The sequence below is a fragment of the Cygnus olor genome, chromosome 2 (genome assembly GCF_009769625.2).
Source record: "Cygnus olor isolate bCygOlo1 chromosome 2, bCygOlo1.pri.v2, whole genome shotgun sequence".
In the NCBI taxonomy this organism is placed as follows: Eukaryota; Metazoa; Chordata; class Aves; order Anseriformes; family Anatidae; genus Cygnus; species Cygnus olor.
This window is the reverse complement of record NC_049170.1, coordinates 22,914,878-22,942,876: the sequence shown is the minus strand read 5'-3', so window position 1 is coordinate 22,942,876 and position 27,999 is coordinate 22,914,878. Positions and strand designations below refer to the sequence as shown.

Here is a 27,999-nt window from a genome sequence, read left to right as displayed (position 1 = left end):
TTTCCTCATGATCTTGATAAATCATTAGCAACTTAGTTGCTCACTTGGTTGTGATTTGAAAACACTTAAGATTTTTCCCTTGAAGGTATGATTATATCTTCTAACTCTCATTCTTCTGTTCTTATCTATGAGACTTAAGTTGTTAGAGAAAAAGCATGTGCTTTCTATCTAAGAATCTTTAATTTATAAAGAATTTCTGGAAGATCATTCAAAATTTCTCTCAAATTCCTCATGAGAAAAAGGAAAGATAGGAGGAATTTCTGTGTCTGAACTTTCACACCATTTCCTTTGAGTTCATGATGGAAGGTGTAAATTTTATTATCACCAAAACTATTAATCAGTTTTTCTCTCTGTAGCCATGTCTTTAATTTGCCACATGATGGCCTTATTTGCTCAGCCAATAGCTAAGCTAAATCGCATTTTCTTTTAGATTGTCTTTTTCTTTTCTTCTTCACAAATGTTTTATTTAACTCAATACCATCAGTGTTTGTATTGAACCCAAAGAACAATATTTTATGAGCTTTTGCTTATTGTCTAGGATTCCCACTCTCTTTTCTGCCCAAAGGAATAGCATCAATTTATAGTCCTGGCAGCATTACTACCACATCTACTAAGTCAGGGTGCTTAAGACCTAGGGCAGTGTTAAACTAAGGCATTAAACTAGACATTTAACTGTCTTCCTAGCTTGTAAGCAGTCCTACTGAAGGTAATCAATGGTAGATAATGTTTATCTGAACTATTATTAGAGGTGAAGACCTTTCATTTAATTCTTTCTAATTCAATCTTATTTGTCACAAAATATGCTAAAATAAAGAAGAAGGTTACAGAAAAGTCTTCCATATATTAAAAATATTTCTGAGTATTACAGGAACAGAGAGGTTTTCTTCTATTTATTTATTATTTATTTATTTATTTATTGTAAATGGTTAGTTAAGCTGCAATATCCTTTGCAATATTGGGCAAGTCTTTTAGGCCAGAATAACAAAGGCCTGTAGACAATGTGCTTCTTTGCTGACATAGTATGCACCTAAACATGCTTACAGTATATGAATACCTTCAAGTATCAGACCTTAGCCTATTTCTGTCATTGTCTATCTACTACAAAAGTTGACTAAGAAATTTCAGATGAACAAAATGTGAATCTTGGCCCCTGATGAGGCAAGGCAGTACCTTTAGCCTTGCTAATTTGATTTGAGATATAGAGTTTGAGTGCCATTTTTGAGTGAATTATTTCTTTATAATTCTACGTTGACTTTCAGGCAGACTATAATTTTTAAAGAAGAAGTGTAGAAAGGTACAAAATAGTGTATATTAATAAAATGCTAAAGTTACATTAAAGGGAAACTTTACACCTGTAAGATAATAGTCATTTATAGGCATTTTAATATGACAAAAACACTTTTTTATTGTGAGGGAGGTTGAGCATTGGAAGAGATTACTCAGAAAGGCTGTAGATCATCCATTCCTTTAGATAGGCAAAGCAAGACTAGACATGGTCCTAAGCAGCCTGCTGTACCTGACTCTCCTTGCGCAAAGGTTTGGACTAGATGATCTCCAGAGGTACCTTCCAACCTCTGCCATTTTGTGAGTCTCTACAGGAAAAGTCACAGTCAATCATCCAACTAATTAAACTAATTAAACAAATCCATTCTATATGGTAGCTTCCAGTATATCAAAACAATTCAACGCATCACAAGAAGAAAATAGTCATTAAAATAATGCTTGAAAATCTTTTCTAAACTTTTGTCCAAAAATATCCCAAACTTCAAATACAATTGGAATATGACAAAAGGATTATGGTAAAAATACTTTACTACCTCTTAGATTAAAGTACTTGGAGCAGATCTAGTTTAACCACTGCTCTTCATTAAGATTATGTTAATTGATCCACTGAAAGTTATTACTCAATTTACCATAGTACTGTAATATAAAAGATACAAATATTTTATATCCTAACCATGCTTTAAAAATATACTTATTTCATATTTTAATAAAGGAATACAAATTGTTCACTGATTCAGAAAAATATTTTATTTTCTTCATATTTGTAGGACTAACAACTATTTACACCAAAAAAAAATTTACTGGTTCTCCACAAAAAAAAAAAAAGTGAAATTACCCATGAAGTGGTATAAATTAGTGATTTAGGTAAAAAGGTCCTTTCTGTTTATTTTCTTTTACCATTAGGCAATCCAGTACCAGAATGTAGAGGCTAACTTATAATTTCCTACATTAGCAATTTGGTTTGAACTAGTAATGTGGTTGCGAAGTGAATTCTTTGGTCATCTCCATTTATTGTGTGTTGGTCCCATTCTGAAACCTTGTGCCATTTGTAAACTTGATTCCTTTCAAAGGAAACATCATCAGGGACTCTGCTTGATAATTGCTCCACGGTTAAATGGAGATAGTAGGTTCCAGACCAGTGCGTGGTCTGTGCTACTGCAAGGTCCCACAGATATGCCAGTAAAAGTCTCTTAAACAGAATTCCCAAGAAACATTGCAGATGTTACTGTGCTGTACATAGAGCCAGGTGTTAAATGTGCCTTCCTACTTGCCATTCACAGCTAGTCATCACCTGACACCTTGCTGCTCTTTCTTCATTCCTTCAAATGTCTCCCAGTTTCAAATTTTCTTTACCTGCCCATCTTGTGTTGCCTTTTCTCCACCCACTGACTGCTTATTAGTAGTAGTAGTAGTTTTATTTATTTATTATTTGGTGGGCTTTTTCCACTTTTTTTCTGCTTCATGTACCTACTTCCACAGTGTTGACAGTTTCCCTTCCATTTCTCTAGAAGTTTAGAGAGAAGCAGCCCAGAACCATTTGGAAATCACATTCCCAGTGAATTGGCACCATGAAAGGACCACGAGTTTCTCAAGTGGTGAGATAAACCACTGTCTGTATCTTGAGGTTGCACGCATGCTGCTTCTATCAGATCATTAATGAGCAACGTCATGAAAAAATTAAGAAAGCAAAGAGGGTGTCATTGGAGACCAGGGATAGCAATGGCACTTGGAGGGAGGGGCAGCAACTGTATGCTACTACAAAGACCTCAATGACCTTTTTGTGAAGTACTGCACCATTCCCCCAGCAAGTTTCTTAGATATCATTGGGTCCTGCCTTGGAGAACCTAGAAAGAAACACGGGCCTTCCAAAACTGCTCCAGAGCCTTGCCCCAGGATATTGCAGAAGACACCTGCAACAGCACATGAAGAGAGAGATGCTCCTTTCAGCTGCTACCTCCACAGGTGCCTTGGCAATCCCCACATGCATGTCATCTCAGCCCAGGTAAGCAAGCTGCGGAGGTGTGTCTCCACACGCCTGTACAGAGTGTGTCAGAGAGCACACGATGCTTCTGGTAGAATTATATCATTGGGCTCAGCGTTGTGGAGAGGTGATGGGCATCACCAGGCTGAGTGTGAGGTGTAAGAGAAATCTTTTGTGTAGCAGTTTCATGAACTCACCCACCCAGCCCTCAAGCAGTACAAGTGCCTCAGGTCATGTGATGCACACGTACAACATGCCATGCAAACATTGGGCTTCTGCACTAGGGATCACTATGGGGCCATTTCCTTCCCCTGAATGTAATGGGCAATTGCACCCCATCGGCAATACCTGCATAGACAGTAATACTGTGGATGTTAACCCTGCCCCACAACAGAAATAAAAGCAATACAAGGTAATTAACAGCTACAGTAATGGGTAGTCACGGTGTATTGGGTTTGCAAGGCAAGGTTCTGGTAGTGGCGGTAGCTTCTGTGAGAACAGGCCGGGGCTGCCCCATGAAGGACACAGCTGAGTCCCTCAGCCACACTGGTGGTGCCTCTGGGAAAACATAGTTAAGAAAGAAGAAAAAGCTACACAGGCAGGATGGAGTGATTTTTTAAGCTCTTCTATCCCTTCTCAACTACCACTATCAAACTTTCAGAAGACAACACTGATTTTCTAGATATAAACATGATCTTCCATAAAACTTTGAGGCGAGCAAAATTGAGAGGTAAATATAACCTAGTTTATATCATATTATAAAACTTTTGTGCATTATTTATTGCCTGTCATAAAAGAAGGACTAAAGACTCATATGAGCATTTTTCATTAAGGAAAGCATATGATTTTCTGCAAATTCCATCTTCTTGGCTCAGGATAGCAAGATATAACTGGTATCCTCAGAGTCCCATTCAGTTTGATCACAGATGGCTGAACAGTAATACCAAAAGCACCTCCCCTCGAAGTGTGTAAGGTAGGATTTGGTGCCCAATGTGATGCCCAGTCTACTCCAGGAAATGTGCTTCTCCACAGTCAGCCTGATTACTTGGGCACCTTAGAAGAAATGATTAACACATTAACACAAAGACTTCTTTGGAAGGATTTAAGGAGACTTCCTGAGATGCTTTCAGGAGTGACAATGATACAACAGGCTTTTCGAAGTCATTCATTGTTGAGCACTCTATTTCTGGAGCCAGGTGTGCATGTATTCCCTTGCAGGCTCCCAGGGTGCTGCGAAAGGCTGGCATGCAGCAGTTATGGAAAGCTTTTCCTCACTACAATTTAACACGGAATGAGCAAAGTCCAACCTCAGTGCACAGTCCTAACCAAGCTAGTCCTATTGACTGCTGAATAACCTTCCAGAACAGGTGAAAACAGATTAAGATCTGCTCTCCTGGTAAGTCAGTGCATTTATTTTGTCTGAGACAGATTATCAATGTCCAATAGTGAATATTTAAAAAATGAGCAAAAAAATCCAGTGACATTTCACTCTACTTTAAAATGCATTTTACTGTTTATTGTATATTAATTATGGAAAACTGCAGAAAACTTACATGCTTTGAAATGAGATACTCCCAAGGATTATGCAGAGAACATCACTGGGGTCCTGCCTAAAATCTGAAGACAGGCTAGTTTCAAACAGCACATTAGGATATAGGTTTTCAGTTTATTTGATTTACATTCTCCCTAATAAATATTACTGATAGTTTTTCCTGAGATGCTTTGTTTTTTATACAGATTTAAAATGGGTTTTGAAGACGGAACAAAGCCTTACATAAACAGAAGGGATGATAATATTGCTGTATCATATCAGGATTATGGATCTGAATGTAAATGGTAAGTATAGCAGTTGTTTTCAAAATATTCTACTAATGTTTTACCTTTACATGCATAGGCTTAAATTTTATTGATAAAGAACACAAGCATGATCACAGTTTTCCTTCTTTGGAAGTCTTTCATATCCATTGTTCTTTTTAGAGAATGTAGATAAACATAGACATAAAAATACATCGGTATCTATATCTAAATATAGGTAAATTGTTAACAGGTAAATCCAGCTGAATCCATGAGGTTATGAGAAGTCTGAGGAGTAGAAAGCTTTGCTTCTACATTGGTGTTATGAATAAGATTTTAAATTGGGGTTATTGAAAATTTGCCTGCTTCTTTTGCAAAAAAAAATAGTGGCAGCAGTATTTATTCTGTTTCATTGAAAGGCTGAGCCAAAATACAAATAGAACTGAAGTTAATTTAATTAAAGGACAGTTCAGTTGCATGCTTCTCCAAGCTCTCTGAAATTAGTGTAACTTTTTACTAGAATCTGGGTCCAAATTGGGTCAGATGTCCTGCATGCTCTCCCCTCTACCCCATTCATTCATTTCAAAAAAGACATGGGTCATGGTGGAAAATAGATTCCATGATTTAAAGACCTGCATAGTAATTTACTGTTTCCCACGTTATGCAGTAAAAGACACTTAATTCCCATGTACCTTATAGGGGAAGGTTTAGGATGTTTTGCGTGGGACTTCCAGCCACCAGAAACGGACTTGTGAGTGTGGTAGAACTGGAAAGAGTGACTCATCCCAATTGGATTGTTAAGAGTTTATAAAACAGTTGACTGTCACAGTGCTTCATATCCTTTAAAATAACTTGCACCAATGACAGAAGATAAACTAGTATTTGATCTGACATTGAACTTTGTAGAGTCAGGAAAATCCCCATTGCAAAACAAGGGAAAGAGTCTGACATTTTATCTACATCCTTAAAATAAGCTGTATGAGCTATGTTTTATTTGGAGAACACAGGCTGTTTGGAGGGGAAACTCAGTTTATTTAGATAAGAGCATTCTCATGCCTCCTTTCTAACAGTTTCTAGGTCAAAGACATTTTAAAGCTCATCATCAAGCTCATCAATAGACACTGTATTAGTACAATACCAAACCTGAAGTCTTCTTGAAAAGTGTTTTTGACAGCGTTCAGAGAAAAGTACTGAGAGAAGACTGAAATTTCTTTACATTCCTCTATCTCCCTCCATACTTCTGAGCACAATTAAGAGACAATGGTTATAGTAGTATTCACGAGGCTTGCTTTGAGGTTTTCAGTGCTCTTCCTACTTAAAATACAATCACGATTTTTTAGCAGTGAGGACGAGAAGAAACCTGAGAAACTGAATACGGTCAGTCCGTTAACACTGGTAAGTTTCATGTTGTATGTTTACTTATCCCAGTCTACCATAATGTTTAAAATTTGTTATTTTTGTATGTGTGTTTCTACTTGTGTTGCAGAGCTATACTAAACAGCATACATCTTGAAGAAAAAGCATACACAGGAGATGGAGTAAGCTGGCTTAAATCCTCTCAATGCTGAAAATTTTTACTATCACACCTACAAGCAACAGATGCTGACACAGTGGTATTTGCAGATAAATGGGGAGGGGTTGTAACATAGACCTGAAATGTGATGAGTTGGAGACAGCGAGAAAAAAAAGGAAAGCTCCCAGCATAAAGGTGCACATGCCAGAAAAAATATCTCCAAAACTTCTGTAATAAACTGGCATAGCTGTTTAATGGAATACTTTTTTAAAGGAATTTTCAGAAAGGAAGAAGATTTTAAGGAAATCTTAGCTTCTATTTTCAAGTCATTCTTTTTGCAGTTGATTCTAACTTATCAGTATTATACTAATTACTAACAAGCCTTTTCTCAGCCACTTCCCCCCCTCCCTCCAAATCTACATTTATATTCAGCAAGCAACAGCAGATTTTATGATACAATTGCATTCATTTTTAAACAGGTGATTCAGAAGCATAGTTTTAATTTCTGTAATCTCTTCTTTTATATGCAGGCCACAGTGTTTTTGCATTTTATGTAGTTAGAACAATCATAGGCAAATCCAGTCTTGAAGGGACCTCAGGAAGTCATCTGGCCCAATGTCATTCTCCAAGACAGTCTTAACATCAAAGAGCAGGTTGATCAAGGTCTTGTCCAGGCAACTTTGGAAAATCTCCAGCAATTGCAATTCCACAGCCTCTCTAGACACCTGATCCAATCAGGTTCTCAGCTTGACCACAATCATTTGAAAAAGTTTTCATTACATACCATTAGAATTTCTATTATTACAGCTTTCCTTAGAAAATTATTACCTGCCCTCTTGAAAACTTCAAATGAAAATGCACATGAGCTGTTTGAATTAGCTTGGAAAGGAAGTGACAGGGCAACACCTGCAGTATTTCACTCTCACTGATAACAGCAATAAGATTTAACAGGCTAACTCAATTTCATTGTTAGCTTAACTATTAGTAGACTTAGGATTTATTCAGTATTAAGTGAGATTTGCATCTAGCAGAATCTGAGGTAGATTTAGGGAAGAAATCTTTCTTTTGTAAGTAGAATGATTTCCCAAGTCCCTCAAATGCCTGTGGAAAACTACTTCCTGAAGGATAATACCAGCATTTAAAGCAACATTTCTGTCTACAGAGGAAGCAAGAGAAAACTACATTTGTACGATACCGGAGTGATGACAATGAGCACCACACTCTCTGCATTCCCGGGGCTAGCAATGCATTCAGCAGGGATGCCATCTTTCCCCACATGTTCTGAAAACCTGCAGGAAACTATTGGTAACAATTCACGCATAGGAGAAAAACAAAACAAAACACATTGGTAATTCCTGCATCTCCTCAGAGAAGCACTAATCTGCTCTGTCTCACCTGAAGGACGAGGGCAGCTCAATTCAGTCAACCACTGCAGCAAAAACCTCCTTCAAAGAGCACCCAGCCAAAGGTGCACCCTGTGGACCTTGCCTATACACCAAAGAGCACTGCTTAAGTTAATGGATATTTCACAGCCATATCTTTTCAGACCATCACTACAGGTTGGGGGAGGAAAAAGCTTCGATCCTCTTCTTCTTCTTGGTTTGGGTACCACCGGGAATCACATCTGCTGCCTGGTCAGAGCACTCGTGCCTACTTTCTGGCAGCAGAGCCAGACATAACACAAGCAAGCATCTCCCAGCAGTATTCCAGGCTGGCATGCTGGAGTACCACTTAAGAGCTGTAAGATGCTGAACACATTCTCTCTTCTATGCAGTTACAGTTTTACTCGAGGATTCATAAATATACAAGATATTTTTGCATATTTTTCTCTTTCTCTTCTTCCTCATTTGGAGTATGGGGACAGGAACAAGGTGCTATATGTTAGCTGCTCTGAGCTAGCCCTTCCTAAAAGCCACCCTCCCAGGGTGTGAGAGGTCTCCCACAAGAAGGCTGAGCTGTCTCACAGCTGCCATAGACTGAGAGCCTGTCTAGAGTTTAGTCTGGTGACATGATAGCCACGGCTCCTACCTCTATGCAGGTCCAGTAACTGAATTTAAGAAACTTTTTTGCTTCAGCATTTGACTAAAGCCCATTTTCCATTTGCATGCATCTGTGCAATATGAGTGATAAAATTTTTACTCTTCTTAGGACACAATCATATTTACAGTTTTAATGGCTACTCTTTCATGAGAAGTATTAATAAAAATAAAATGGAAACACTGAAGTACATATCATTTTTATACAGCTTCAGATATATTTGCCTTGCAATTCCTTACAGTGAGACACTAGCCCCAAATGTGGGGATGGATACTATAAAGTTATATGTATTATTATAAACATTGTATTCTTAAATTTTATTTTGTTAATTTCAGCTATAGTCATCGATTTAAATTCCAGCTGGAAGTAGTTAAACTGAATGAAAAACTTGTTTAAACACATTTTTAATATTTTATTATTATTCATATTTTATGAAAACCATTATTTTATTCTTAGAAAAATTATTAAGAAGTTACTGGTTTATGCTATGTTATTATTATTTTATGTAATAAACTTTTATTCTTTTACATTTTACAGCTTCTTTCTGCATTGTTAACACTATGTTGTCACTCTCATGCATTTGCTGTAATTAGAGAAGTTTATAGCACAGTTCTTTTTCCACTTTCAGTTTCGATACTCTGACTGGTGGGACAAATTCCTCATGGTGCTGGGCACTACCATGGCAATACTCCATGGAGCAGGACTCCCTGTTATGATGATCGTCTTTGGTGACATGACAGATAGTTTTATTACTTCAGAAAACATGACTTATCTAGGTAAAAACTCCTAGCTGGTGTTGGTGAAATATGGCTTTTATACAACAATAAGCGAGGTATATTTGGGAAAAAGAAAGGGCAGACTAGCAGCTCACCTCAGGCTGTTGAGGTTTCCCAGGAAAGACGTTTGCCTGTATTCTGTGGGTCAGATGCATCACTGGATCACTTCCTACTATGAGAATCAACAGGGCTGTAATTTTGACCAGTTCCACATTTCCTCCAACCAGTTTTCTGTGCTGTTACACACAGTCTGCTAATTAACTGCTATATCAGTTTTAAAGGAAAGACTTTGAAGTATTACAGTTGGAGTTAAGGAATTTAATAAATGGATGAAAGACTAATGGTAAAAGAAAAAGAGAAGGCAGAAAATGTGTAATGCTATGCTTTGAAATCAGAAGCAGTTCTTGAAGAAATCTAAATATGTAATATAAAATATGTAATAAAGGCCTTGTTAACAAAAAAAAAAAAGTCAGATGCAGTAAATATATAACCCAGCACAGAAGTTATTAGACAGTTCAATGTTTATTAACTGCAGTGTTTCTTTATAAGAATGTTAGCAGCATCCACGAGACTGATTATATGTCCATTTACTTGATCAAAACATACACTTTCTTAGTGTAGAGCCAAACCAAAAGAAGGCACATTTGTTCTGAGATTGAAGTGCCAAATGCATATTGCAGAACTGCATGTCCTGATTAGCTTCACATGTAGACAATCCGTTATACAAGTTAATTACATCTTTAACCTCTGGCAACAAGAATTAATTAAAAAAAAAAAAAAAGCTTACCCTAGACAATTGGAAGTGCCTCATTCCATATTCGTTATTTTTCTGAACATTAGTTATTTATGAACCTACATTTGTAAAGTACTTCAGAGCACTATTAAGTAAGGTGAGGTTTATGGATCCAGTGTAATGTTTTTATAAGTATTCTTAAAATCAGTACATATTCAAGAGAAAATACTGTATTTCAAATCTGAAATTTAGGCTAGTGTACAGTAGCTGAATTTAGCTAGGGTTTTGGTGTTTCGTTGTTGTTGTTTTGTTTGTTTTTGTTTTGTTTTGATTTGATTTTTTTCTCTGTTTATAATGTTTGAGGGAGAATTTTCACTTCTGGCTTCAGAAAATATTTTGTAATGTGCTGAATATCTTAAACTAAACATAGTCAGGTGCTAGGTAGCTAACAGCTCTTAATCTTCATTCAGCATTGTGACGATAGGATTTTACAGAAGGAAATTATTATCATGTCTTTTAATAAAAATAACTAATATGCTTTTCTCTTTTTTTTCCTGCAGAAAATTTTTCTTTATTGAACCATATGTCAGTGAATTTTTCTACAGATTTTTTTTCTTATGCTCTGCTTGGAGAGTTGGAGGATGAATTGACCAGGTAATAGTAAAGTTTTCATTCACTTTGCGGCTATCAGATAAAAGACAACAAACTTGAAATTGATAAAAGAAATACTTTTTATATAATGCCCAATAAATATGCAGAGCTCATAACACAAAACTATAAATTAGGTCAAGTACTTTGCTCGTGTATTTTTAATGTTTTTTATTGGATAGAATTTAAATAAGGACTGAGAAGCAACAGGTGGTCTGAGTAAACTGTCTTACTGGCAAGCTGTTTCATGTTAGTCCAATGGTGTTTTTCACAGTCTTCTAAGGTGTTAAGCACCAATGATCTGCAAAGAGGGGCTGTAGGACCTCATCGTGTCATTCTCTGTGCAATTTCCAAGCTTACAGCTGGGGGGGTTGTGGTCATTACCTTCTCTCTCAGCCCCTATGCCCTACCTCTTCTTTCTTCATTCTTTGCCCTTTTCAGGTTTTCCTTCTGCTTCAGTTTTCTCATTTAAAACAACAACAACAACAACAACAACCACCAAAAACAGCTCCTCTTTATTCATGTCTCTTTCCAAAGGGGGAAAATAAATATTGTCTTTTTGTTCAACCTCAAGGAAGGGTGTTTGTTTTAAAAAATCAGCTGTGACGGCCTGCTCCTTGAAGGCAGTATGTAATCACAGACGGTAAATTCTACCCTTGTTGCACAAACAAGAACCCCACTATGTGGGATAAGAATTAGGAATTGTTGATTTAAAAAAAAAAAAAAAAGGCTAAATTCTGGGACTGGAATCTAAACATAAATATGGCCATATTTGTTACGCAAAAAAGCTGGCAAAATCAAAGAAGTAACTTTCTCAACAATTGTCATTGAACAAATAATTCACAATGTAATATATTTTTATTTTCCATTTAATTTTTACCAATGATATTATGAAATAACCATAATTCATAGGGATTCTGGACCAGAATTAAATTCCCTTGTGTGTTGTCATAAATTACGCATTCAAACAAATGCCAGAATCCTGTTTTTTTCCTCCCAGTTTTGCTGCTTTTTGTAGCTTTTTTTATTATGCTGGCAATGATTAAGAACAACATTCAGCACTCATTCAGCTATTTATTAATTTACTAATATTTTTCAGTTTAAATATGATAATATTTTAATTGCAATCACAAATAAAACATCTTTGGCAATCATTTGTAACAAAGTACATAGGATAGCTTTCCTCTTTATTTTATTTTATTTTATTTTGTATGTGTGGAGCCTTACTTAGTTTTGATTACATAAATGGTATCTAGACACAAATTTCATTATTTTTCCTTAGAAATGCACACAGATTTTAAAACCAAACTAAAATTTCTCAAATAATATTAAACAAAGCAATTAAACGATAATAGCATACAAACGATTAAAATTCAGTAATGAAGTCAAATCCTGACTTCATTAAATGAAAGTGGATATCCCCAACAGTAACTTTTGTTTTTACTTTGCTTAAGCATCTTTAAAATCCCACTGTTAATTTTCATTCATTGTGGGAAGTGTTTTTAAGAGTAAATACGTCATTCTAAGCCTGTTTTTATTATCTTTTTTTTTTTTGTGGACTTTGAGGCATTAATTTTTAAATTAAAATCTGTGTGTTAATTCTTGAAAGTTGTATAATAAATAAGTAGAATATAAAAACTGAAGTTTGATTCTGAAATAACTTAAAGAATATTCATTATACTGAAGAAAGAGAAATAGCAGGTAGTTGTAAGAACCTTCCGTGTTGTTTTGAATGCACATATAAAGAACTGAATTATAAGCTATCTCTAGGAGTCCTGTTTGGGTAGAATTAATTCAGCTGTAAATCTCCTTTTTGTTTCCTTTCAGATATGCATATTATTATTCTGGAATAGGAGTTTGTGTTCTTTTCGCTGCCTACATTCAAGTTTCATTTTGGACACTAGCTGCTGGCAGGCAAATAAAAAGAATCAGACACGTATTTTTTCATGCCGTAATGAGACAGGAGATTGGATGGTTTGATGTAAATGATGTGGGCGAACTGAACTCTAGGATTGTAGAGTAAGTATTAAATAACAGTTAGTTGCTAACTGAGTGTTTGTTCTAACTATCACAAATCAGTTGTAATACTTTCATCAAAACAATGTTATTTCATCTTACTAAACTTCTCTGTAAACTATACTGTCATTTATATGGATCCTGGGATCATTTTAATGGATCCTGAGAAACAGAGATGTTGGAGAATACTGCTCCAAATGCTCTGTGGCTGCAAACTTGAAGCTATGTTAAACTTCAGGTGTTAGAAACATAAAGAAATACTGACAAAGTGGGTGTATCTAAAGAATTCATGTCTGTGGTTTCCATGCTTTCTTACTCATTTGGATGTCATTTGTTTTTTCAGTGACATCTCCAAGATTAATGAAGGAATAGGGGAAAAAATAGGGATGTTCTTTCAGGCAGTGGCTACGTTTTTTGCTGGATTTATAGTTGGTTTTACAAAAGGCTGGAAATTAACACTTGTGATCCTGGCATTCAGTCCTGTTCTGGGCTTCTCTTCAGCTATCTGGGCAAAGGTAGGCAAAAAGTGTTATGTTTCAATAAACTGGTAGGCTATAATTTCCATAACTCCACTTGGTATTTGAAAACTTAAAAATGTAATCTGGCTGTTTGTGAACTTTGACCTTGCCTACATGCAGAAAGTTGTGTCTCATGGCACTGGTGTAGTTGAAGAAATACATTGCCTCCTCCATGGGTACTGCTATACTGCTGTAAACTTTATTTAAGCGTGCCCTCATATGAAAGGGTAAATAAGCAGTACCTTTGCCTTCTTCACTGGATCTTCATGACTACTACACCAAAATATCCAAGTACTGTCAGTAAAGATCAATAAATATACAAATGAGGTAAGATTGCACAGCTGAGGTCATCTCAGGTACGTTCTGGAATGAGCCTGCAGTAAGTCAGGTTTCCTGGGGTAACGGCTGTCTGCAGGCTCTGACCCCAAGGTGAGGAGGTCATTGCCTCTGGGGTTAGAATATGGGCACGGGCAGACGCCGTCAGACAGCCAGCACACCATGACCTCTGCTCCAGATCTCCTTGCCACTTGCTCAACTTCCAATAACTGCCTGAAAACGGCACATGAGATGTAAATGCAGACCATTCTGAGAGAGAAATAGACTTCATCTGTAGAACTGTAATTGCCTTTGGCTAGGACCTTCAAAGGGGTATTAGGGTGTTAAGTACCACCTGGCTAGTGAATTACAGTGACACTGGGCAGCCTTGCCTTTAGACCTAAGATGAAAATCACAACTCTATTTAAAATATGCAATCTTCTGTAAGTCTTTAAAAATATAATAAAGTAGATAGGAAATTCAGTTTAAGAAAAAAAACAAAAAGTATTCAAATAAATCAGAACAGTGCTTGGGCTGGTTCTGTTTTTGTTTGAACAGGAAATTTAAATCATTTTTCTTCCACACAGATAATTTCTGCATTCACTAACAGAGAACTAACTGCATATGCAAAAGCAGGAGCTGTTGCAGAGGAAGTTCTGGCAGCAATTCGAACTGTGGTAGCATTTGGAGGACAGAGGAAAGAAACTGAAAGGTGAGAAAAAAGTGTCCATTTGTTGGCTCTTTTTATAATAGTGTCTGAAGAGATTTTGATTTTTTTGTCTTTGCTGCTGAATTTTACTTTTTCTTTTTTTTTATTAGTTTCAGAAAGCATCATCAGATATGCAGAGATGCATGCGCTCTCTTTCCCAAAAAAGTATGTGGTATTTCAGGCTTCATATACCTAGTGAAAATTGAAAGCAAAAAAAACCAGGCATGTGGCAAGAAAAGACAAGTATAACACAAAGGTCACAAACCAAGGGCATGCACATGTATTTACTTATATTGTACCACAGAATATCATCCTTGCCATCTTTTTGATCTTTTATCTAAAGTTAATCATCATGACCACAAAAGCTGGCAGGAGTTTTCAGACTCAAAGTTCAGTAACATTTGTATCATTCAGAGAAAATATACACCATCCCTTGCTTCTCCCTTATGTTCCAGCCACCATTTCACAGTCAGGCAGCTAAAGGAAGCTCTTTGGGCATCTATGCCTTGCTTCCCAGTTCACCCCAGCATCTTTCTTTGGTTACCCAGTGCTGTTCATCACCCTTGTAGCTCTCATCTGCTCTTTTTCCTGCTCATCCTTGAAACACTGTTTGTCAGACACTTTCTGCTATGCATCCTGATATATATATCACTTTTTTTTTTCCATCAGCGTAACAGTAGACTGGAGATTACAATGGTGACATGCTTAATGACTACAAAATATTCTACCCTATGACAGTGAGAAAGATCTTTATAAATTGGAAATTAATTCTATCAGACTCACCCATCTTGTACTTGAGATTCTGCATCTGCTAAGCCCATCTCATCCTAGGCTGTTGGCTGCTAAAGCAAACAAGAAATCAATGAGAAAGGAATAAAGAGAATCAGAAAAAAATAACACATTGATGGTGCTCTATGTCCTCTCCTAGTGCTTCTACAACTTTGAGAGAGAGAGAAGGGTAGGCCTTTCCATGTTCTGGAAATCTTATACATAGCATACCAATGGTGAAAAAAAGCTCATTTCTAGTAACTATGGCATTTAGAAAAAACCTAAAATATATTGAATGTGATGCATGTCCTTCCAGAGTAAGAAGGACCTCCTAAGTTACAGAGACCAGGGTCTGCTACTGTAGTAAACAAATGTATCACCTGTTCGCTCTGCTAATAAGCATAAAAGGTCCATCCTAAAAACAAGCAGTCTTCTTAACTCTGTTGCTGCAGCCAGGGAAACTATTCTACTACTTGACTGTTTGAAGGTTGGGCATCCCTTTCTGTCAAAGCATACACGGAATTCCGATCTATTAGTTTGTTTCTGTACCATCACTGCACTTTTGCTTTAGTAGCTCCTTCCCATGGGTTAACTTTCCTGTATTATTTATAGAAATAAATCATAAAGTCTCTCAGGTGTCATTTTATTAGGCCATCACAGTAAAGTTAATTTGATTTCCCTATACAATATAGGTTTTCCATTTCACTGATCATCTCTATTCTTTAAATTTGTTGTCTTTTACTTTATGGAAGTACAGTTCATCTGCTTCTCTTACCTTTATCCCCCAACATCATGTATCTAATTCTGTAAGATATTCTGATATTCCTTTGCCCTAGTCCTCTCACTTGTCCTCTGCACTGATCCTCTCATTTTTCTACCATCAGGAAATTTTATTTATTGCAAATACTCCTTATCTGTCAAAGCCACTAAAAAGACTAGAAAAAATAAATCCCAAGACTGACTGAAGAACTCATGTTTTTAAATCCCTTGGGTATTACAACTTGCCACTGAACACTATATTCCTTCAAACAATTCCTTGCCGTACCATTCTTTTATTACAACTACTGTTTAAGTAATTTATCCTATGGCTTTAGGATAAATTGGCATTATATGGCATAAGTGAAATCCCGATGGATTAGTTTACTGTGTTCTGCCTCTCTAGGAAAGACAGTCTTAAAGAAAATTAATTGGGTTAATCCTTTGCTTTCATAGTTTATGACAGATTTTATTTTTTATTTTGTTTCATTGTACTTTCTTTTTCATTTATTTATTTATTCACTTATTTATCTTTTACAAGCTTTTTACACTGTTTTTTTCCAGGCATCAGCTTGTAATTTCTCAGGTCACTGTTTGCATACCTCAGTCCTGTGGCTTTATCCACAATTTCAACATTAAATCAATCACTAAAAGTCTTTGCTACTGGACCACTGTTAGGTTTGCCAGTTTATTCAGTACTTTGGAATAAAAAGTGCATCTCCATTCCTTTCTTACCATTTTCCTTTCCTGCTTTTGGCACCATACATATTTTTGTTGCTCCCCCCAACCCCCTTTTTTCTTACTGAAAGTTGAGACTGAACTACATTTTGGGAGCAATTTCTGGTGCAATTGCCACGTCAATACTTCTAAATTTCCAAGACCCATGAAATTAAACACCTTTGCTGCAGACATTTTTTGTGTGCGCTCAGTTGTAATTACTTTAACTGATTCAACCTACAATCCTTGATTTTTATCTATAACCAGCTTTATCTTAATAGCCTTAAACCAGGTTCAAAAGAAAAAAAAAAGTCTTTTTATTTGTTCACTGATTATTTATAAAAGAAACTTGTCAGCTATCACTTCCCAGAGCACATGGGTCATGCAGCTACTACTAGCATTTGATTCTTTAGTCTATATTTACAATATTAGAGTCTCTCACAGTCACACGCCTATGACTGACTTGTTCTCTCTGTCCAAGTCCAATGTAGAATATCAGATACAAGCACTATCCCGGTATCTGCTTTACATTCATTCCCCAAAGAGATTCTGACATAAATTGATCCTGTTTTCTCCAAATCACCAGTTCGCCTTTCTTTACAATATACTGCAACGCTTATGCAACAATATTCCTTTTAATATCAGAAATATTTTCTGGCTTTTGCAATATTCCAGAAATCACAGGTTTACAGCTGTTTAGCATTTTACCACAGCCTTTTACAGTCATCTAGGATGTGGTCTAGATTGAGCTGATCAGCTCAACCTGTTACGACATGAAGGACAGTCAATACATTTTCCTCCACTCACAGCAAGGTCTTTCTTAGGATTTGATTACTAAAATGTTTTGCATAACTTTGACATGCACTTTGAAGAAATTATGAATATACATAGAAAAATAAAGAAGAGTAATTTCCTGTATGCTCTGGTTTTTATGCATTTTCTTTCAGATACCAAAAAGATTTAGAAGAAGCCAAACGCATCGGTATCAAAAAAGTTATTTCAGCCAATATTTCCATAGGTATTGCTTTCTTTTTGATATATGCATCATATGCATTGGCTTTCTGGTATGGAACCACTTTGATACTTTCTGATGACTATACAATTGGAAACGTCTTTACAGTAAGTATTCACCAGTAGCTGAACAAGGTTTATGAAGAGTATTGAAAATTTTTCAATACAAAGAGTATTGAACTGATTCTGTGTAATCTTTTTTACATTTTGAGTCAGGTTGAAGTTAGCTTTCCAAACTGCATTTTTCACTTTCTCAGAGCTGTTAAAAAAATAAAATAAAATAAAAAATATAGCTTTGCATATCATGGATTATTTCTGTAAGTTGGGTAGCAACATAAATATCACTCACATGAAAGTCCCTTGTTAAAAGCCAGCTTGGATCAATAATAATTAGAAGTTGTTATTTTTGTATTCAGTCCCACTGGGTCTTTGCTAGGGGATTGAGGTTTGACTTCTAGGAGCCTGAGTCCATGCCAGGAGGTTGCAATCAGGAGAGAAAGACCAGGCTTCAGGTACAATTTATTTTATAACAAATTAAATGCTGTCTTAGTCCCAGTTTGCTGACCTGAAGTCATTATCTTCACTGATATCAAGGTGGACCTTCTGTTGGAAAGCTTGTAATATGATAATGTGGTTGGAGTTGTAATCCCAGTCACAGCCTTCCTGCTAACAAGTTAACATCTGTGCTATGTCAGCATCTCTTGAAGCCATCCACTCTGTTACAGTCAGGTGCCATGTGTTAAAACCTAAGAGCTCATTTAATTGTTTTCATTTGTGACCAAGTGTGTAAGTCCATTTTGCCCACTTCAGGGCAAAGCCAGGCAGGTGAGTTTGTACTACCAACACCCTGTAGAAAACAGCTGGAAAAGAGCTTTGCTTTCATGCAAGCAGCACCTGACTGAAGAGCAGGGGTTGTTGCTGGTCCTTGCAGAAATCCATACTGACTGTCACTTCCTCTGGGTCACTAGCAACTTGCACTGTAATGCAAGCTTTGTTTAATACTTAGATCTGATTAAGATAAAATGCAAATGGGCATTTATTCCCAACATCTGAAATGAGTGGTACAGTTGCATGTGTTCACAGAAACAATAAGCACAAAAAATGTCAAACCCAAGGCTGAAAAATTAGAGTGGAAATTACAGTCTGTTTTTGATGTGGCAAACAATTTTAGTTTCACTTGAAGAAGTCTCCAGTTTCCTCAAATATTTGGTTCTGTTCTTGCCGGTAGTACATTGGAGTGGAACATTATGTCTTTAACTTTTGGGTTAGATTACCCTTGTTTTTATGCCATATGAAGATAGAAAGATTATTTTTTTTCTGTGTTTAACCATAGAAGTAATTGCTGGCTAGTTTTTCCTCAGGTGGAATTGTAAATATCTTATTGTCACTCTCAGGAAGAACCCCAGCCATCAGAAACTCACAATAGTCTCTTTATGGGCCAGTTGTGAAATGGGGAAATTTTAGAGTGATCTTGAAAATTCCTTATTTCCTATAAATGTTTACTTTTTGTTTAAATGATTGCCACTTGTTTAATTGCAGCTTTGCTTTTAGAGTACTTCGTATTGCACAGTATGCATGAATCTACTTGAAGGAAGGATAGCAAATATTCTTAGATAAATGAAGCTATCTAAGTGAATTCCAGCTGTGTATTATTTTGTTTTTTTTTTGTTTGTATGTTTTGTTTTGTTGTTAGGTCTTTTTTTTCTATATTACTTGGAGCTTTTGGGGTTGGATCTAGTGCACCAAGCATGGAGGCATTTGCCAATGCAAGAGGAGCTGCCTATGCAATCTTCAGTATTATAGACAATGTGAGTATCTTTGCCATGGCCGTCGTTTGAAAATATCGAACATCTGACTTCTTTTCTGAATAGAAAATTATCAAGCCCAAACAATTGTGGATGCAATATCTTAACGTTTAAAAATTCTACCTAACAGTTTTGGATGCAGGACAAGCATCTAAATACTGTGATGTGAGCCTTTAAATGAGCAAGATGTAAATTTCTGCCCGTTATTTTTTAACCTGGTAGTTCAGAAAAACAAGTTAAAGAAGAAAAAGAAATTATATCCATGCTAACTCAAGTAACTAAGTGAGATAACAGTGACAAGAGCACCCTGACTGAAAATGATTAATTTGAACTGTAAGAGTTAATTACCAGATGTCTGGTACATACTTTAGTGGCTGGCAGTGGCTACAGTCATTTTGATGTTAAAGTATCATAGTGACAGCAATGCTATTTTAAAATTAGTCCTGGGTTGTAATATAAATTGAATTTATGCCTTTGCATATTAGTGCAGACATGTGCCTGATTCTGAACTGTTCTGTGCTGCAATAAAATTAAATGCATTAAAACCTAGTTCCCTATCCATGTTAATACTGCCACAGCTGCTAACCCCTAGCATCACGGAATATCCTGAGTTGGAAGGGCCCTACAAGGATCACTGAGTCCAACTCCTGGCTCCACACAGGACCACCCAAAACCCAAACCATACATCTGAGAGTGTTGTCCAAATGTTTCTTGTACTCCAACAGGCATGGTGCTGTGACCATTGGGGAGCCTGTCCCAGAGCCCAACCACCCTCTGGGTGCAGAACCTTTTCCTAACACCCAGCCTGACCCTCCCCTGTCCCAGCTCCATGCCATTCCCTTGGGTCCTGTCGCTGTCCCCAGAGAGCAGAGCTCAGCGCCTGCCCCTCCGCTCCCCTCGTGAGGGAGCTGCAGGCCGCCATGAGGCCTCCCCTCATCCTGCTCTGCTCTGGGCTGAACAAACCAAGGGACCTCAGCTGCTCCTCATACATCTTGCCCTCCAGACCCCTCACTATCTTTATAGCCATCCTTTGGAAACTCTCTAATAGTTTTATGTCCTCCTTATATTGTGGTTCCCAAAACTGTATGCTGTTCTCAAGGTGAGGCCACATGAGCACAGAGTAGAGCAGACAGACTTGCCTGCACTGGCAGCTTCTTGCGTTTGTTAAGTAGTTATTTTTGCTCTGCTGCTTTGTAATGAGGCTTGCTATGTATGCCTTGTTGTATGGTAACATTGATGTCAAAGATTTCACAGCCCCGTATCGTGCTAAAATGTCATTAGAAATCTAAACAATGTTTTTGTTTTTTTCCCTTTTCTTGCCATGTTATTCTGCACAGGAACCTCAGATTGACAGTTCATCCAATGCTGGCTATAAACCTGACCATGTTAAGGGGACTTTGGAATTTAAAAATGTTTACTTCAATTATCCTGCTAGGCCAGATATTCAGGTATTACACATGGAAGTGATTCAGATTCCACTTAAGATAACCTGATTGTCTCAGGGAAAACCAGTTGTTATAATTAAGACAATAAGACTCCTAGAAATATGGAAACTTTTGTTTTTATCTAGAACCAATATCTGTTTTAGCCAGAATAGTTTAGTTAACTAAAGCACACTTTAAAAAAAAAAAAAAAAAAAAAAAAAAAAAAGGTATGGCTACATGAAACTTTAGCTAAAGCTTGGATGCCCTAATAATTCATAACTATAATAATAAATATAATTCATAAATATAATGAAAAACACTCATCATACTAATGCTTAGTTTAACACAGCAAAAATGTAATCGCGGTATACTGATCTTCCAGATTGTTCACACTGTAAGTCTGTTAAAAGTATCTATCTGAGAAATTGGCAGAAGATCTAACGCTTTGTTTCTTGCATTTACAATGCAAAAACTGCCCCACCGAAGGAACAGAGAGTTTTGTTTGAGAGCTTTTATTAAGGTATGTCTTGATGCAATTAACTGGGGATAGAAGAGGTCTGAACGATTTCTGAAAATACATTTATTAAGAATGTCTTGGAAAATAAGTCTATTCCAATGTGAAGGAAGTCTATTTTCACTAATCTCTAAAAAGGGATTTGTTTCCATCTTGTTGAGGTAGACTGTGAAGACAGAGAAGAACAGAGCTATTTTAGTCAGCTTTGAAAGAAACAAAAAATATTGCAGCTTGCCTGTTTCTGAAGAGATCAGTTGAAATCATTTGGTACTTATATTAGTTGCCATTAGAATCAATACAAAGACAGTGAAGATAAACATTTTGATACAGAATTCAGTGAGAATAGTAATCTAGTATTAGAGAAGGACTGGATTTTTTACTTCTTCATCTATTACAGAGGTCACATTTTTAGAACTTTAATCCTGGGGATGAAGGGTGAAGGACGTTGCACAACAAAGGAAAATGAGAATGATGAACAAACCAGAAGATGCAAGGAAACTTACTGCATTAGTGAAAATACTGTTGCATACAGCCTACTGACTATAGTCTATGAGTGATTATACTGACTATGGTCTAAGAGTGTAGTGCCTAACAGACCTCACTCTGCATTCCTAAACTTGTGCAGATGCATGTGATATCAATGGGTAAGAATTTATCCCACTAGATAGCTGCAGGAACCCTTCGCCAAAAAGGGCTTCAAAACTTGCCCAAGACACTGGGCAGATCTTTGTGTGCAATGACATTGCCAGACTTCTTGTTGTCACACCTACATTTTAGTTCAAAATTAACATAATTTCAGCCCTCCCTCTTCTTTTAAATTAAGAACTTCCTCCTGAGGGCTTCCTACTGGATTACTTCTGAGTGAAATAATATGAAACGCTATGCAAATATGTGAAAACAAAACTTTAAGTTGTTTTTCATTGGTAACTGAAAAAGAACTATCCAAGACAAAAGTTCCCTTTTGTCTCATTACACAGAGGTTTATAGATGTCTCTTGCCTCTTGAAGTTTTAGAGAAAGCTACAGAGAAAAGCTCCCATAGGCCAACAGCAATGTAAGAGGGAAAGAAAAGCTCTTTTCCTCTACAGCTTCAGTGATTGCTGGCACTTTTGCCACCTCCCTGAGTGAGCACATCTGCATGGAAAGCAGACCATCACTTTTGTAATTGGTGTGAAATGCTGCATTTTGAAGAGAGGAGCAGAAGGAACAATCTCTTCATAGTGCAGTGAAACTCCACAAACTCCAAGCCATTCCTTCCACAATTTCAAATGCAATTTTTCCCCTTTCTTATCTAGAGGTCTCTTACAAAATTTCCCAGAATTTCTGATAATCAATATTTTAACCCTATGGCATTATCTACTTCAGAGATCTTTTACAAAATTATTTAACTTCTCCAATACTAGTTCCAATCTCTTGATAATAGGAAAGTTAAGAATTCTGTTAGTGGGAGCTGCTGTCGTTTTAAACACCATAGGAACGTATTCAAAACTGAGAAATCACCACTTTGCAGCAAACGTTATGACTGCAGACATATAAGGGTTTTATCACCATTGCTGGCACTAATAGAACAGCAATGTTGTGCCAAAATAAGAAAGAATTACAGCATTCTTAAGTTATAATTATGGTGTTTGGCCATACCCATAGTAACAACATACATTGGGGTGATACCTAACCAGATACAATGCATCAATGGGCTGTTGTTTCATGTATGCAGATAGAGAAATTTTTATATTTTTTATTTTCTTGAAATGAGTTATAATACAGAAATTTCAGGTAAGATACCGAAACAAACAGAAAAAAAAAAAAAACCACAATACTGGATTCACACAAATGCCCTATATTGTACTTCTCCTCCTAGCTTTTATGATAAATGTTCTTGGAAGAGTAATGACTTGATAAATAAGGGTGCTACTAAGTACACAAAGATGTAACAAATATATTGATGTATCAGTGCAATAAAACCTTACATTGAAAAACAGAGGAATGTACCAGGCTATTCTGTAAACATGAAGGATATTTTACTGTAGTCTTTAGAGTTTCTGCAAATTTACATTGACATTTTTATATGCTGTTATGCTTTGGTCAAACTTTCTTATACACACAGATACTGAAAGGCTTGAATCTGAAGGTCAACTGTGGCCAGACAGTAGCCCTGGTTGGTGGCAGTGGCTGTGGGAAAAGTACAACTGTTCAGCTCATCCAGAGATTTTACGATCCCAAGGAAGGCACGGTAAGACACCTCAAGCCAGATGACTGCTCTGTGCGTCGCAGTTGTTCAAAGTCAGCTTCTGGTCTCGTTGCCCTTGATCAAATGACACGGTCAAGTCTCCCGTCAAAAGCCATGTGCCAGCCTGGGGAGAGAGAGTCCTTGACCAGAACGCTTAGTAAATGGGTTGTGTCCGCTTCCTTTCTTTAGATTACCATTGATGGGCAGGATATTAAGACCCTAAATGTAAGATATCTGCGGGAGATTATTGGTGTGGTGAATCAGGAGCCCGTGCTGTTTGCTACTACCATTGCAGAAAATATTCGCTACGGCCGAGAGGATGTCACCATGGAAGAAATTGAGAAAGCTACCAAGGAAGCTAACGCTTATGATTTCATCATGAAGCTACCCAAGGTAAGCAAGCTGCTGTCCTGCTGAAATAATTTCCCTTCAACCTACTCACACCAAAGAGTTCCTCAGAAGGGATTTTCCTTAGCAGATTAAGCTGTTCCCAGAGCTATGAATGTGCAGAGCTATGCAGAGCTTCCTCGTAACTTTTGAGAATAATGTTAATTTTGACATAAAATGAGCATTTGGAGAACTATGAGAGTTCTGTAGGCACAAACCATTGGGTGGTTTATTTAAGTGGATGCTTAATGCTCAGTGTTTTAGAGGAAGGAGAAGATGCTGCCGGGGCTACTAACACAGATGTGCCGTTTCTTTACATTGCCTTTCTGTGGTGAAAGGACCGTGCCACTGACTGTTGTGCAAACGTGTTTGGTTGTCTTGTAGAAGTTTGAAACCGTGGTTGGAGAAAGAGGGGCACAGCTGAGCGGAGGCCAGAAGCAAAGAATAGCAATTGCCCGAGCTCTGGTTCGCAATCCCAAAATTCTTCTGCTTGATGAGGCAACGTCAGCTTTGGATACTGAGAGTGAATCAGTTGTGCAGGCAGCACTTGACAAGGTCAGTATTGCTTGTTTGTTTAAAGAGCTGCAAAAAATAGAGACTCCTAAAAAGTATAAGGTAATTGCCTGAATTTGCAAATAATTTCTTCTCACTCAAAGATTGGGAAGTGGTTTGTAAATGCCCAGGGAGTTCAGTTAGTGACATAATGGGTGGGACTGTACTGCAGCAGGCTTTCCCAAACAAGCTTTAGTCTTTGGAGCAGTAAAGAGCTCAGAGCAGACTAAGCAGAATATTCCTGAGCAGGAATGGGCTATGTTGTTATTAATATCTAGCAAAGTAATTCAAAACCAGCTTGGCTGTGTCTTCAAGAGAGGCTTCTATATGTTGGCTGCTGTCTAGACCTGGCTTCTATAATACCTAGAGAAATGAAAAAAAAAAAAAAATAGCCAACCCTGTATTTCTTGTTGTCTGCTCTAAGCAACTGTGTGAACTGTTTACAAAATAGTTCCACCTATTCCTCAGGCTGAATCAACCACAATGTTTTTGTTTTTGTTTTTTTTTTTTTAATTCCTTTTTTTCTTTCTCTCATTATGCATCTATGCTTATCATCCTCTGTGTAAAGACGAATTACCATCATTGCATAAACATTTTCAGCATGGATCACAGTTTATCCATGGACAATATCTTCAGAAAGCATTTTATCTCCATATGCTCTTTACCCACTGTGCAGGGCTGTGTCTGGGAGAGTCAGACACCAGAATCCACATTCTCATCTGCAGACATATTTTAGTCTGTTAATATTTACTTGGACACCTAACTGACGCTAGTTTCAGTGAGTTAGGCTCTCTGTCCGCTTATCCTCATTTCTGGTAACTCACTATACTCTGTGAAACGATGATACCTGGCGTGCTGTACAGGGTCTCGCTGGGATGGAGTCACCTTTCCCTGCAGCAGCCCATACAGTGCTGTGCTCTGCACTTGTAGCTAGAACAGCACTGGTATGACACCAGCGTTGTGTTTATTGCTGAGCAGCACTGGCAGAGCACCAAGACTCCCTCCAACCCCCCAGGAGCCAGCAGGCTGGGGGGTGGGCAAGAGATGAGGAGGGAGCACCGCCAGGGCAGCTGATCTAAACCGACCAAAGGGATATCCCATATCATATGGTGTCACACTCAGCAGTAAAAGGTGGGAAAGGGGAAGGAGAGGGGGGCGCTCTCGTTATGAAGATGTCTGTCCGCCCAAACAACCACTATGCATATTGAGGGCCTGCTTCCCAGGATGTGGCTGAACATCATTAGTTGATGGGAAGCAGAGAACATTTTTTCCTTCTCTATGTGTTTCCATGTGGTCTTTGCTTGTTTTTGTTATTTTTTTATTATTTTTTATTTTCCACTCTTCCTTTTCTCTTTATTTAAATTATCCTTACCTCAACCTGTGAGCCGTTTTTTACTTTCCAGCATACTTTCTTCTCCACCGCTCTTCTTTTGAGGAGGGGGAGTGAGAGAGCAGTTGTGGTGGAGTTTGGCTGCCCAGCTGGGTAAAACCACCACACGTGCTCAGGGATTTTTCTGCCAGCCCATGGCCTATAAGTGAATCCCAGAGACAGGAGGGCAGAGAACTGCTGATCAAGATGACTGCTGCAATATAAAACTTATACAGCTAGTTTAAACAAGTTACTTAGCCTCCAACCTCTCCAACCTATCTTTAAAATATCATATGATGAGATGAATCTCCCTGTTGATGCATCTGGCAGAGCATAACAGAAAGACTTGCTCAGGCTAGACTAGCTCTGAGATTGCTGATGTTAAGCAAGACAAAGCTAAGCTGTTGTGTGCCCAGTATTCATTTGTCCTCCTTCTGTGTTCTTTTTCTCTCTCTGTGCTGGGCACATACCACTACAGAAGGTTTACATCAGATCTAGAGCAGACTGCTGTTCCCTACAGGCTTCACTAAGCTTCTGCTGAATCTGTTTACTGTTCTGTGGATGGAGCATTCTCCTTTTTATGATTAAGGCTATTAGCTTGATTTTCTTCCGCATTTTGATGTGTTTTTAACCATTTAAAATAATCACAAAAATAACAAAGCTTTTGGACTACCAAGAAAAGGTGTACCGTTTCTTATAGGATAGTATAAATGGATGTAACTTCCAGGTCTTAAAATCATGTAACAATATTAAGATGTCAGATTTAGTTGGAAATACTTTCAAGAATACTCCACACACGACAGTTTTCACCTTTATTTCTTAATTGTAAAATACTTATTAAACCAGTATCCCAGCAGAAGATTTTTAAACTAAATAATATAAAGCTTGGATTCACTTGTTGGGTCATTAGTTATTAATACCAATTTATCCCAGAGCAGACTGTTAAAATGTGCTTGGAAAAACATCTTTGTCATGTCAAATTAGATACCTGTGGGATTTATTTTATTATTAGTGAATAGTTCAAAAGGTGTAAAAATGACATGGCAATAGAAGAAATCATATTCTTAAGTACAATTTGAGAGAAATATTTTCAATTAAGTCAAACAAGTAATTTAGAGCAAGCAAAATTACTGTGTAAGTGATAATTTTTTAATACTTGTGAAATGCCCTGAAACAGAATTGTCACTGACATGCTTAATGGTATGCTTAATGGAGTCTTTTTTTAGTAAAAGCTGGATACGTAACCTGAAAGCATATTGAATGGGCAGTTTAGAAAGAAGAAACTTCATATATTTGTGTTTATAAATTGACAGTCTGACATGCAAAGCCAGAGTACTTTAATTTATATTCTCAAATAAAATATGTTTTCCAGTATTTCGTTGAAATTACATTTTTGCTTTAGTTTATCTCAGAGGAACTGAAAAGTATTCTGAAATTCAGCATTTCTCAATTGAAAATTCTGATCTTTACTAGAATGCCATTTCCATGGCAATTTTTTTTCAGTTAAAATATTTTCTTGAACCCTAGTATGAAGAGGGGAAAAATTAAATGTACCTGACAACGCTAATGTGAAGCCATCATTATGCTTTCTGCAGATCAGGAAAGGACGCACTATACTTGTTATTGCTCACCGTTTGTCAACAGTTCAAAATGCAGATCGTATAGCTACTTTCGAAAATGGTGTCATCACAGAACAAGGGACACATGAGGAATTAATGGAACAGAAGGGAGTTTACCACAAACTTGTTAATATGCAGGTAGGTTTTTCATTATTAGTTTTGTTTCATAGCTTGCATCATATTGTGTGCTACTGACTTAACTGGATTGAATTGCTCCCAAAAGCTTTGCAGTGTTTTCTCAGTGGAGAAAGTCTAGGGGAAAAAAAACCTTCTCTGAAGAGTATTAAACTTCAAAACAAGAAAAAGAAGCAAAAGTGAAACGTGTGATTTTAATTCAAACCTGTGAATTACAGAAATTCTGAACAAAATCTCTTTCTCTTTCTTTTTCAAGTGTGACATTGAAAATAAAGTATGTGAGAAGGTAAAAAGGAAGATTGTGGAAAAAACGATCTTCTGGGTCTGATAAATTCTCAGATTCCTTTTCCAAATCAGAGAATTATAAAATAATTCAGGTTAAGGGACATTGG

General features: G+C 37.1%; 1 protein-coding gene across 1 annotated transcript in view; it reads left to right on the top strand.

Moving 5' to 3' along the window:
• Positions 1-5,082: 5,082 nt before the first annotated feature.
• Positions 5,083-27,999, top strand: part of LOC121066603 (ATP-dependent translocase ABCB1-like) — a 45,540-nt gene continuing 22,623 nt past the window's right edge. Inside the window, 15 exon segments of the mRNA XM_040550284.1 lie at positions 5,083-5,113; positions 5,580-5,604; positions 6,400-6,454; positions 9,238-9,385; positions 10,724-10,772; positions 12,594-12,785; positions 13,126-13,297; positions 14,203-14,327; positions 17,513-17,698; positions 19,270-19,384; positions 20,719-20,829; positions 23,423-23,548; positions 23,735-23,938; positions 24,317-24,487; positions 27,449-27,610. Coding sequence (XP_040406218.1) covers positions 5,083-5,113; positions 5,580-5,604; positions 6,400-6,454; positions 9,238-9,385; positions 10,724-10,772; positions 12,594-12,785; positions 13,126-13,297; positions 14,203-14,327; positions 17,513-17,698; positions 19,270-19,384; positions 20,719-20,829; positions 23,423-23,548; positions 23,735-23,938; positions 24,317-24,487; positions 27,449-27,610 — 1,872 coding nt within the window.